General features: G+C 38.1%; 2 protein-coding genes across 2 annotated transcripts in view; both read left to right on the top strand.

Annotated features, from left to right (window-relative positions):
* The first annotated feature begins 11,977 nt into the window (after positions 1 to 11,977).
* LOC143719405 (GTPase IMAP family member 9-like) overlaps positions 11,978 to 13,126 on the top strand; it is a 9,631-nt gene continuing 8,482 nt past the window's right edge. The window contains exons 1-2 of the mRNA XM_077209773.1: positions 11,978 to 12,104; positions 12,191 to 12,277. Of these exons, the coding sequence (XP_077065888.1) occupies positions 12,196 to 12,277 (82 nt within the window). The 5' untranslated portion in view covers positions 11,978 to 12,104; positions 12,191 to 12,195. The remainder of the gene's footprint in view (positions 12,105 to 12,190; positions 12,278 to 13,126) is intronic.
* The window catches only part of LOC143719388 (uncharacterized), a 1,698-nt gene continuing 904 nt past the window's right edge, over positions 12,333 to 13,126 (top strand). Inside the window, exons 1-2 of the mRNA XM_077209746.1 lie at positions 12,333 to 12,406; positions 12,537 to 13,126. The exon at positions 12,537 to 13,126 is cut by the window's right edge and continues 904 nt beyond it. Coding sequence (XP_077065861.1) covers positions 12,578 to 13,126 — 549 coding nt within the window. The 5' untranslated portion in view covers positions 12,333 to 12,406; positions 12,537 to 12,577. The remainder of the gene's footprint in view (positions 12,407 to 12,536) is intronic.

The following is a 13,126-nucleotide window of genomic DNA, read 5'->3' as shown; positions in this document are numbered from 1 at the left end:
GAGGAGTGTTTGGAAAACGAGCCAAAACCTTTAAAAAAAGAAGAAAAGAAAAGAAAATGTAGTAATTATACATCTATCAAAAGAGTCTAATCTAACTAACTAGCCAGATTTGTAAACTAAATTATATTGATATTTTGTCAATTATTTGTTCTATTCACATTTCAGTAAAACTGCATCCATTTCATAAGTCTTAATAATCAGTTTCTTGCTTTTGAGCATTTCAAACGTCTACGTTTTAAGACGTTTTCAGCGTGCATAAATAAAAATGCCACATAAAGCCATCTTAAACTTTGCTGGTGTTACGAAAATCAGTGAATGTGGACAAATCAACAATCTATAATTACTAACAATGTATTCAATGCAAAACAATGAAAAACAAAGCAGGAATATGCCCATACAATAAAAACTTTGATGTAACAATCAAAACTAATCTGACTTCTGATATAGTTCAAATAATTTGAAAATTAGAAACTCTATAATAACCTTGATGGCTTTTTTTTTTTAGTAACACAGTATCAGTATAAGCAGTTACTTCCCATGTCCATTATAGTCATCAGCGAACTTGTTGTTATATGATAATTCCTCTTCCTCTGGTTTGGCAAAGATCCCAGATAAAGTTCAATTTCCCAGCTCGCCTTCACAATGTGAAATCTCTGTCAAAAAAACAAACGCGTACAAGGTTAATGAAGAAAATAGGACAGCAACACGTTATTTTTACTGTAAATCTGATCATCTTAGGCATGAAACTAACTGTGCTGAAGCGTGCATGTGTTATTTCATCCTGAAATGTGATGAAGATCATTACAAGGGTTGATTAAGGGTTAATGATCTTATTTTCTTTTGATGTTTCATAATAGTAAAACAATAAAGGTACATTCTTTGTGGTTTCGTGTGCCTGTATGCTTGTGCTGAGAGAAAGAGTCCAAGTCAAGCCACATGATAATGAGTTCTTCCATGACTGGAATCAAAACCACAATATGCAATATGCAAACAACAAATGGACCATGTTTCGAATTATAGCTCAAGAAGTTCACAAAAATCCCACGACTGCTTTCAGGAACGTTGTCTTCATTTTGTGTTTAAACCTAACCACAGCTTTGCACTTGCCTCGTTTTCTGACTCCAAACCAGATTAATTCAGCATTCCTTAATCGTGACTATTCAAAGCAGTTGCTCAAAACACGGAAGACAGGGGAGTGATCGCTGGCTTCCGGAAAACTGGCTTTAATTCAACCAGACACGTCATTGGACCGGTTCTGTTGCATGTTCATCATTAAAGTTGAATATAAATTATGTAAGCGAATGTCAGGTCAAAAGGGCATAAGAGAGTTTGTGGGATACTTCGGATATTCAGTTTGTTGAACAGCGTATCTTCCAGTAAAATGACTAACATAAAGAAAAAATATATATGAATGCACTTTCCCACATTCCCCTGAGATTTTCAATTATGTTCTGAGACATTTGCGAGCTTCAAGACAATCTTTCTACCTCATTAATGCAGGTCAGCGCGCCGGACGGCTTCGAGAGTCCTCTTGTTAGTGTAACGTCAAATGTCACCTAATCAAAGTTGTCTTGACTGTAACGATCGGCCTAATTGGAAGATGTTAAAACGTGTGCGACAGTGTCACATGGTGTTGCACTTTACAGCCTATTTACATTCAACACTAAATAACTGGCGAGTCTGACGTAAACAATATATTTGCATGCTGTATACAAGGTAGAAATGTAAATTTAGAACTAAATGACAAAATATTTACGTACAGTGCTCAGCATAAGTGAACACACTCATGCTAAAGTTGACTAAAAAGAGGAATAAAAAATCATCTTTTGGAAATTGATCTTAATGCCTTAATTTTAAAAATGAGGAAAAATCCAACCTTTAAGGACACCAGTTTTCTTTGTGAATGAATAATTTATCGTAAATAAATTAATGTTCTTCCTTAAAAAACAGGTTGCGTAAGTCAGGACACCCCTATGTTAAATTCCCATAGAGACAGGAGATTTTTATTTTTAAAGCCAGTTATTTCATGGATCCAGGATAACATACATCCTGATAAAGTTCACTTGGCCTTTGGGATAAAAATATCCCACATCATCATCACACACACTTCACCATACCAAGAGATTGACATGGTGTTATTTCAGTTTGGCTAATAGCTGGTATGATTTGCATTGAGAGATGATCTTAGGGGTGTCCTGACTTACGCACCCTGTAATTAAAGGTAGAACATTTATTTATTTACGATACATTATTCATTCACAAAGAAAATTGGTGTCCTTAAAGGTTGGATTTTTTCCTCATTTTTTAAATTAAGGCATTAAGATCAATTTCCAAAAGATGATTTTTTATTCCTCTTTTTAGGCAACTTTAGCATTCGTGTTCACTTATGCTGAGCACTGTACATGTTTACAGCGGATCTATTCGCACGGGAGTATTACCTGAGGTAATTTTTCCGGACCTTTTTACTGAAGGTAAAAGTCGTCGTAATCTTTACTGACATTGTCCGTGATGATTACTGAGATGCACATTCGGACGGGACTAAAATCACTGAGAAGCTCTGGTAATAATTACTCTACCCCACTTCTCCATGTTAAACTAGTCCCGTCTGAATAGGGCTTTCATTTGTGAAAAATACACCACAAAGGTGTTTTTTATCAAAACCAGGATTCGCCTCTGAACAGAACAGCCAAACCAAACACACTAACAACATCTGATCCGCTAGAGCTGAATCATGAGACACGACACAGCGCTGATTCACACTGACACGGCTCATGCTGCATAATTGGCCCAAATTGCCAGAAAAGTCGTTTCCACACATCATTCTAACGAACAATATCAGGTTCAAAGAATGTCAACATTAGAGCAGTTGACCTGCTGTCTGTTTTATTTAAGACCGAACGAAATAACGCTTTCCAAAGTCTGCAAAAACACAGATTTTTAACCGCTGGAGACTTCAGTGCTGTATTTAATCACTTAAAAGATCAAGTCAATGTTCTGGATGTACTTTCATGAGGACGAAAGATAAGGTTGAAATAAATGATTTATGATTCACGCATCTCAGATATGTGACCTGACCGTGTGAAAATCATGAAATTAGAGGTGTTGCAACCAGAAACACATTTTAAACCCTAGAAACCACTCAAAACACTTTAGCAATCGTATTTTGACGTTAAATCAGCATTTGAGGACTCTCTGTCTTGTTTAAACAAACTCTTGAATAGCAAACTTGCACTGCGATTTACGCCTATTTCTCATTTCCTGTGTCTTTATATGCAAAGCTGTAAAAATGATGTATACTGATCAGGCCATCGTGCCAGTCAGCAGGTTCTTTTATGGAGATGAATCTGCAGCTGTTGGAAAAGTCAATATTACCTCCCGCCCCGTATCTTCAGACAGAGACGTGTTACTCCGGCTGAAATTGACTTTCAATTGCTTCACTGTCACAGCAATCTCACTAGTAATTGTCAAAGTGAAATTTAAACACCTGTTAAAGGCTCTAGGCAACAGAGACACAGACACCTTCACATGTGGCTCAAGATTTCAGCACATTTCTTTGGAGGTTTATGTGTGTCAATGTATTATTAAAATGCAAGAAAAAAGTAAAACAAATAACATGTATGCAAATTCTCCAACGAGTAACCTATTAACTCATATACACGTGGCACATCCTTTAGAGTGAACCTAAAGTTAATTTCTTAAGGTGCTCTTTGCGTGTCGAAATGGCCGAAAAAAAATATTTTTATTTCAATGAAATGAATGTAGTACAATATTTTAGTTCGATAGTATTTTTTATTTAATATTTTGTATTTTTAGGGGATTTTATGATAATAAATTACAATTACTCTGTATTTATAATCCATTTATTCACTTTTTGAGCATAGACCTGAAAATTAAATTTATCCTACGACTTCTTAAAACTGTTGTAAATCTTAAATGCTTTAGAGAAAACAGACTGAAGTTTGATATAAAGACCTTACATAATGAACCAGACGTCGTCAGACGACGACATCACATCCTGTCGGCCACCGTAACTTCTGTTGGTTGCAATTCACAACCTCACCACTAGATGCTGCTAAAAATTACACACTGCACCTTTAAGAAAGTATACTTAAAAGTTACAAAATGTTACGTTTATTGATATGAAAAATATGCAAAAATACTATTTTCAATTTTTATATGAAATATATATTGTCAAAAACACGTTTTACTCCAAAACTGTGAGAAAATCAAAGCCATAAATCTAAACAAGTTGTGTTCAAAATTTGAGCCCGATACCTCAAAAAAAGAGCTTTCAATGAGATTTTGTTTGGCCGCACTACCAAAAGTTTTCACTAGATGAAATTAGTCTCCCATTCATTTCTAATGCACTAATTTTTGACGCGAGGAGCACAAGTGTGACAATTTTTTTCAGGACCATTTAACCTGTTCGAATCGTGTCCATGATTTTTTTTTTTTCACATAGCAAGTGCCGAAACCTTTACCAAGTTTCGTACCATTTTGATGCATAAAAAAATAAAGAAACTCACAACTGTAAAATTTTTCGGTCAAAAATGACTGAAGAGCACAAGAGGGTTAAAGAAAATTCAGTTATCATTTATTATAATATGCAAAATGTGTCACATCAGGTTTGTTATTAATTGCATTTGGACTTACAATGCATCTGAAGTCACAACCTGCACCTATGAACTATGATTTTCAGTCAATAAACCTGAATTTGTGTTTGTTCCTCACATTAAGCATGATATGAATTTATAATTAGCATGCCTTCTAAAGAACATTGTGCAGCATTTACTGTTATGACACTTTTATGGTGCTATTGGACCCTGACACTATGAAGTTTCTTTAAAAAATGATCCTGTGGTTTCACATAAGGAAAACGACACGAGGGTGAGTAAATGATGAGTGAATGGGGAGAAGGTCAAGGGATGAGATTAAGGTGCCGAAAGGAAGGAGTTTGTTTTTCCAACTGACTGCTGGCTGCTGAATTATCACCCGTTTTTTCCCTCGAAATTCTCCTAAATTCCCACATGATCAGCCATCAGTGTCTGAGCGAAACAACAAAATCGGCTGCTTTCTGAACCGTGAGACTTCCCTCAAGCAGAGTCATTTATGACCAGCTCTCTAAATAAGATGCCAAATGGAGATCCAAATCACTTCTGAAGCAGTTCGGAAAGTTTGCACCGAGTTCTGCCATAATGTCAATGTTGGCAATAGGAAGAAAAACTAAAAAAAATACTTTTACTAACATACTAACTAGTTTAAATAAGGAAAACTTAGGAGCATGGTTTCACAAACTGGGTTTTGTGAGCTAATGGAAGGCTTATAATTAGATAAATCATTAAAATGTAGAATTAAAATAAATATTTATTTAAAAAAATAAAATTTTTAAATTAAATAAATCAATAAAGAATACCTGCATGTCATGTGACTATTAACCGACATCCAAGAACCTTGATTGTGTTGTTAAATTATACAATTATTAACTTACAGATCTTAAAGGTACAATATGTACGATTTTTTTAATAAAATATACAAAAATCACTTACACAGTGTGATATATTTCCTGCAGTTGTGTACTTATAATATTCCAAAAGTTCCCAAAGATTGTTAATTTCAGAGAAATTCCAGTTTTAAATAATGGCTCGTCCCTGTTCAATTGTCGCCTGTCAATGACGTAATACCGCGTTATCCCTGGTTTCCGCTCGTACTGCCATAGTAACCATGGCGACAGACGTGGACAACTGCGTTACGTCTAGCGGCGCGCTCACGCTGTTGTTATTTGGTTGAAACATTATGGACCATGGCAAGCAGACTTCGGGACAAAAGGAGAACTAAAACTTGGATCAATATCAGTGTGGCGTTTTCGAGATGCCGAGAGCTAGCGTCCGCGACTAACTTCGACTCGACAGAGACGCCGCTCTTGCATGTTCTTTATTTGACAAGTGAGCAAATGTACATTAAACTAATCAATGTTATATAGCTCAACAATGTTAGAATATGATCAGTATGTTATTTTAATGTTGATCTAGCTTACTGCTAGTCTCATATAGACAAACATACACATAGAATAACATTATGTAACGGAGGTATTTTTCTCTATGGGGACTTTTATTTTGACGGGTTTTCCTTTCTTCGGCGTGTTCGCGGGTTTTGAAAAGGCTTCTGGGAAGAAGAAGGGTGAGCACGAGCAGAGCTGCGAAGCAGACGCGCCATGATACTTGCAGTACGAGAATTCGAAAGTTTCGCTAAAAACGTGAAGTAATACAGTCAGATTAAGTTTTATGAGTTTAGGGTACACCTATATCGTCATGTGACGCGAGAATCGCAGTTAGAGCTGAAGTTCGCTCGGTTATATCATCGGACAGAGAACAGTGTTGGAGGCTGGCTGAGTGCACGAGGAAGGTTGCTGGAGTCGTGAGTTTCATTCAAAACACTGCCGTGTGTTGTCGTTGTTTTAACCGAACATATTTTCAAGAGCCTACTGGGTTTTTTAAGTGATATGAACTGTGTGGAGCGAGAGTTTTCTGCCTGCAATCCGTTTAGGTGCACTTGTTAGTGAACAAGATCGCGTGTGCAGACTGCAAGAATAGTTTTTGGAGTGAAGTGTTTTAGTTTTTGTATATAAAGGGACTGAAGATCGTTCCGGACCAGTATGTGTTTTTGAGAGACATTTTTTTTGTGATCCAGATCATTCCGTATACGCGAGCCGCGTGTGAGCTGAACTGAGCTGCGTCATTTTGTTTCAGGAAGATTCAGAGTTTTTTTTGGGCCGCACTGAAACTTTTCTCGTGATTTTGTTTTTTTTGCTTATTACCCTGCCATCCTGACGACATCTCGCTGTTCTGTCTCAACTGTTCATTTAGGGCGTTTTCACACCTGAAAGTCCGCACCAAGGTCCGAACCAAAGTTCACATTTTGATACATTTTATACTTTCAGAAAGTTTTGGTTTGGTTTCACACTGCAATTATGCGAGCGCACTAAAGAACTTTACGTGACGTACTTGCGTCCTGTCGTCATCATCTATGTGGGCCGCATCTCGACATTGATTGGTTTGTAAATGGACGTGCGTCTGACGTCAGCGTGTTGTCAATGCGGCGGGTAACTTTGACAACATGAATGAACAGACGCATATTGTTGCAACTGTATTGTTATTTTTCTGGCACAATTACCTGCAGCACCAACTATACACAAGGCTAATTCAAATTCGCCAAATGTACGTCCTCGTCGTTTGAACATTTTACCGTCGCCGGCAGGAAAGGAGGAGAAGACTGCAAGCAATCATGCAAGCTCTTTTTTTGTGCATGTTTTCCAGTTGACTTCTAATTATGTCATCAGACCATACTTCAATTAAAAACCTCGTCTCCTCCTCTCCCCATGTGTGTACGGCTCATTTTTCCTGCCACCTTCTGTTTTTCCGGCTATGCGGGAACCACCGTAACTTCCTTTAAAAGGTCTGAAAATCCGAACCATACAGAAATGCTTTCACACTAGAAACGAACCAAACCTTTGTTCAGTTTGATCCGGACCGAGACTACCTCTTTTCGTCGGACCAAATTTCATTTGTTTGGTCCGGACCGTGGTCAGGGGGAGGTTTCACACCTGTAATTTTTGATTCGGACCAAACTGAAAAGTCCGAAAGTCCGGACCAAACAAGGTAGGTGTGAAAGGGCCCTAAGTGATCGCAGGTCATCACAAGCCTCACGAATCTTCAAAAGTCTTCGAAAGTCATCGCATCAAAGTTGTCGTTGCCACAGACTGGTACAACAGTTCAATACACACACGTACACATGAACATCTTACTGAACCAGAATGGACTGAACTGAATTTTTGAACAAACTGATTGTTTCAATTGTAAGTTTGAACTGTGATTACTGAGTTGATTGGAAACTGAATCATAAGATTGATTCAAAAGAGTCGTTTAGTGATTTCAAGGTTAACTATGCATTTGAAATGGGTCATTTGAAGTGAGTCATTTAATGGAATGAGTTATTTGAATTGAATCACAAAAGTCATTCGTACTCAGGGTTGTGAATAAGTTTTTCTGTGTTTAATGTGAATATCCTAATCCAGATATTAAGGTTGAGTAAACACTTTGGAGGTGTTTAAAGGAGTTGTTCTTAATATATTAGTCAGTTGAAGATCATTCAAGAAAATAAGAACACTCAGAATTATTTAATTTCTTTTTTTTATTTTATTGTCATTTTATTCCTTTGAGCTGTCTCTTCCAGCAAAGACATAACCTCGAGGGAAGAAAAAATAAATTATTAGTTGTTCAAATCAAAACATTTGACAGTTATTTCTGAACGTACCTTGGGGTAGGGGCGTCTCGCTTGCATTATTAGGATTAGGTGGGTGGGGACGTGAATTCAAATTACTTACATTTCACTTCATGCACTTCAGGAAGCCACCGTGCCGACATACTTACCTGAAGCCTACACCACGTATTCCTGTTGCATTTCATAATAGTGTAAGATAAAACATATACACATAAGTGCATACTGAGACTCAAAGAACTGGAGCGGGGACTAAGTTCCTTTCGTTTCTAAATCTCCCAGGGTAACGATTTAAATATTCCCCTACTAAGCAAGACTTAAAGTCCCGTTACATTATAACTTTCAACACACTCAAACGCAGTTTAGTGTGATAGTGTAGACCAAGCGAAACAGCGCTGCATTTCCTCACAAGTTTCACTCGTCTAATAAACTGACCTGTGTGTGTAGTAATTCAGCACATGTGTTCGGTAGAATGAAATGTCCTTATTCCTTTATATCCGCGGGACTCTCGTGTGGCGCTGATATCTGTCTCTCATTAGCAATCGTGCCGTGCTACATAACACAGTCATGTTAAAAACATCAATGTATTCACTTATCCATAAACATTATTAGATCCATCAGCATAATGACAAGTTCCATAATTCCGCTTATGCATCATCAACCTACGCCTTTGTTATTGTAAGAGGTTAGCGACCTGCAAAAAAAATTACATATTGTAGCTTTGAGGAAACTTGAAGTAAATATTTCAGCTCACACTGTGTTCTAACTAGACAATGAGATAAGAATACAGCAACAATCAATCCCAAATCACAGCCAATCAGAAGAGCGTGTGGGCGGAGTCTCTCTGCTTGCGCACTGCACTGGCAATCAAGTCAATCACAGCCAATCAGGAGAGCGTGAGGGGGCAGTCTCAGAAGGCGCACTGCACTTGCAACCAAGTGAATCACAAATCACAGCCAATCAGGAGAGCGTGAGGGCGGAGTCTCTGCAAGCGTACTGCACTCGCAACCAAGTCAATCACAAATCACAGCCCATCAGGAGAGCGTGTGGGCGGAGTCTCTCTGCCAGTGCACTGCACTCGCAACCAAGTCAATCACAAATCACAGCCCATCAGGAGAGCGTGTGGGCGGAGTCTCTGCAAGCGCACTGCACTCACAACCAAATCAATTACAAATCACAGCCAATCAGGAGAGCGTGTGGGCGGAGTCTCAGCAAGCGCACTGTACTCACAACCAAATCAATCACAGCCAATCAGAAGAGTGTGTGGGCAGAGTCTCAGCAAGCGCACAGCACTCACAACCAAATCAATCACAAATCACAGCCAATCAGGAGAGCGTGTGGGCGGAGTCTCTGCAAGTAACATGAAGTAAAGCACATAATTAGTACCTAAGATTACGGGGCGTCACGGCTGAATAGGACAAAAACTGATTAACATGGAAAAGGTCCCTTTTATCGTGTGTTGCGTCGTGGTTGGTTAGGACAAGGAGTCAAAGGGGTTCAGCTGAATAAACAGTTTGGAAATATTTGCTCTGAAATGATTAAAAAAAGTCTTTATACCTTTCTTTGCTGCTCAACTTCATTTCATAGAGTCGCACCTCAACAAATATCAATCAGTTCACAACCCAGTTTTCTGTGAAAAGTCTTGGAAATGTGTAATCGGAAAGCGAGACCCCTGCTGAGTCTCCACTTCGAGCCAGAAGACGCAACTGCGGTAAGGACAATCTTCCCATTCATTTCTGAGGGGAAAATGTCAGCTCTGGTTTTTCTACAGAAGCACTGAAATATAATATCTTGGCTCAGAGCTTGAGATTTACAATTGCTTGACTCTGAGATTTTAAATCACACCAGTTCATTTAAGAAAATAAAAGCGCATCTTAAAGTTAACACTTCAGGGTTTGCTTTGGATTGTTTCGTAAGCTAACACCCCAACACAAACACCAAAAATTTATGAACAATGATGTTGTAATAACAGCAAAAAGGACAGCTTGACCTTGGCCAACAGCATGAATGTCTGGATTATGTAAAGATAAGATGAAGAAAGAGTTGCCCCTCAGGCCAGAAAGAGTAGACTGAGCCAACCTGAACAAACATGGCATGACAATCTGGTCAAAGATGATGTCCAAAACAAGCCGAGATCAGGAGGGTGTCACATTCACGCATTAAAATGGGTCAATCTGAAGAACATTTTGCTCAAAGAACTTAAGAACATTATATATGAGTCATAATTCTTTAAAAATTATTTGCAGCAGCTTAAATAGATTGTTAATATGTATTATGTAAATGTTTGCAAGGCCTCAGCATGGAGAGAGCAGATGTGCGATTGCCTCGTGTTAAATGCAAAATGTATGGTTGGGATTGTGTGCGAGGGATTTGAAACAACATGTGAAGAACATTGTTAGGCTTGACCAATTATAAAATGTTTCTGTTAGGGTGTGTTCATGCTTATAGTTCGGTTCACTTGGCTCTTATATCAGTATATTGGACCCGTGCATTCGCTCTTAAAGTGACAGCAGCCTGATATTCTTGCAGCTGTCTGCGTTTTTAATGCAAATCAAACAACAAACCACTAAGTAAAAATCACTAACTGCTCTTGACTGAATAAGTTTTGTAACTTTTTTAAGGATTAATAAATAAGGATGTTTAATTTATACAGTTTGAAATTTATATTGTATATTCTTTTTATGTAGAATTTTTCATTTTTCTTGCAATCCATGTAAAAAGCCTGGTGAGTAAAAAAAACAACAATATATTGACTGACATCTCTATTATCTCCTATTCTTCTGAAATCCAGAATGGCAGCAGAGCTGAAAGGATTGTTTGAGCTGCGCTCCTCTCCTGTACAAGCATGAATGTGCATTTCCTTCATTCTGAGGCTTATTCATTTCACTTTTGGTGTGAAAAGGCCTTTGCATATGCCAAAAATACAGCTTTTTTAGTTTTAGTTTACAAACAAGCAAGCCCAGCCAAGCTGAGCAACAAAAGTAATGTAACGCATTACTTTCTAGAAAAAGTAACTAAATTAGTTATTTTAAGGAGTAACCGATAAAATCACTCACTGCTCTTGACTGAATAACTTTAGAAACTTTAATACGAATTTATATCTAATTTATACAGAAAAGACTAGGCTGTTATTTTACATTTGTTTATTTTATACAATTTCTGTACATAATACCTAATAACTGCTGTTACATCTATCTGAAAAACCTGTTTATTTCATTTGCATCAACATGTTCTGTTGTTTATTTCTGCTATTGCATATTGTTTATTTGTTCTAATTTTAGTACAGACTGTTTACCAAGTAACTCAATTAGTTACTTTTTAAAGGAGTATTGCAATATTGTAATGCATTGCTTTTAAAAGTAAATTTCATTAACACTGCTTACTAAATCCAAAGCAATGCTGTGTGCTGTGCTAAATGCGTTGGTTGGTGACACCACAACCTGTTTTTGGCTCATTTATATGCCTTCGGTCCGTGCTGGGTTCATATTTCAGTCGATCCGCACCAGAGTTTGTTTGGAAGTGGATCGAGATCACCTGAAAACGTGGGTCTGGATCCGCACCAGGGTTCAGATGGCAGTGTTCACACTTATCGACAGCAATCGCACCACAGATTGTGTTCGTTAAACCACACCTTGCCAGTAGGAACATGCTTAGTCGCAGTCTGGAGCTGAGCCCATTCCTAAAACACACACACACACACACACACACACAAAACCTGGCATACTGGTTTAGCATCTAAACGAACATCTTAACCTGTTGTCGAGCTGTTGTTTTAGAAAAGCAAGAGACAAGACAGAACTACATTTACAGCATTTCTAAATAAACCGACTGTAAGTAAAAACCTTTTCCTTCTTTTGATGATCTGGGTAATTTGAGTCACTGATGTTTAAAGTTACATTTGGCTACATGTATTTAGGTTGTATGATGAAACTAACCAAGACAAAACCCAAGTTGCTATTTACACTGATTCTGGCATTTCACATCATGTCTGTACAGACAGACGGTAATGTACCTGCTCTTTACTGTTAAACTAAACATTTTTAATAAATATTGTACCTGTAACTCACAACTGTCTTCATTTACTCAGTCTAATGTCATTCCAAACTCATATGAGTTTCCTTCTTCTGAATCGGTATGTTTGTCTCGTTTTCCAGTATTTATCTCAAAAAATTCTAACACAAAATCAAATTACTTCACAATCAAAAATTGCATAAGACTTATGCCTTTCTTACCCCATTTTTTTCTTTGCATGATGGTTTCAGCTTCTCATGATGATGATGATTTGAGGATCCTGATAGTGGGAATGCGAGGCGACTCCAGATTCAGCGCTGCAGAAATTCTGTCAGGAAGGAAAGACGGTGGACAGGAGGACAGAGAGATTGTAAAGACTCCAGTAATTACAGACGAGGGTCGTAGAATGATGCTGGTCACTGGACCAAACCTCTGTGAGGACGACACAGCGAGACAGAGCTTCACAACAGCGCTGTTTCTCTCGGCTCCTGGACCTCACGCCGTTTTAATGCTCCTGAATCTGGAAGATCAAGAATCAGAAGAGTGTGATGTTGTGAAACGAGTCCAGGATCTGCTGGGAGCAGAAGTTCTTCAGTACTGCATTGTTCTTCTGCAGCAAAATCACCAGGAACGTTTGACAGGAGCATCCAGAGGGATCGCTGGAGAAATGATCAACGCATGTGGAGGCAGATTTCACATGATCAGAGACTCTGAACCTAAACCTGCTCAAACAGCAGCTCTCGTAGCCGAAATACACAAGCTAGTTCAGCTCAATGCTCACAGGTTTTACTCACAAACGTTAAAAACAGAAGAGACGAGTCAAGATGTGCATGAAGAAAAT

The sequence above is a fragment of the Siphateles boraxobius genome, unplaced genomic scaffold (genome assembly GCF_051911475.1).
Source record: "Siphateles boraxobius isolate OS27281-9 unplaced genomic scaffold, OSU_SipBor_1 62, whole genome shotgun sequence".
In the NCBI taxonomy this organism is placed as follows: domain Eukaryota; kingdom Metazoa; phylum Chordata; class Actinopteri; order Cypriniformes; family Leuciscidae; genus Siphateles; species Siphateles boraxobius.
This window is presented reverse-complemented; position numbering and strand designations above follow the sequence as displayed.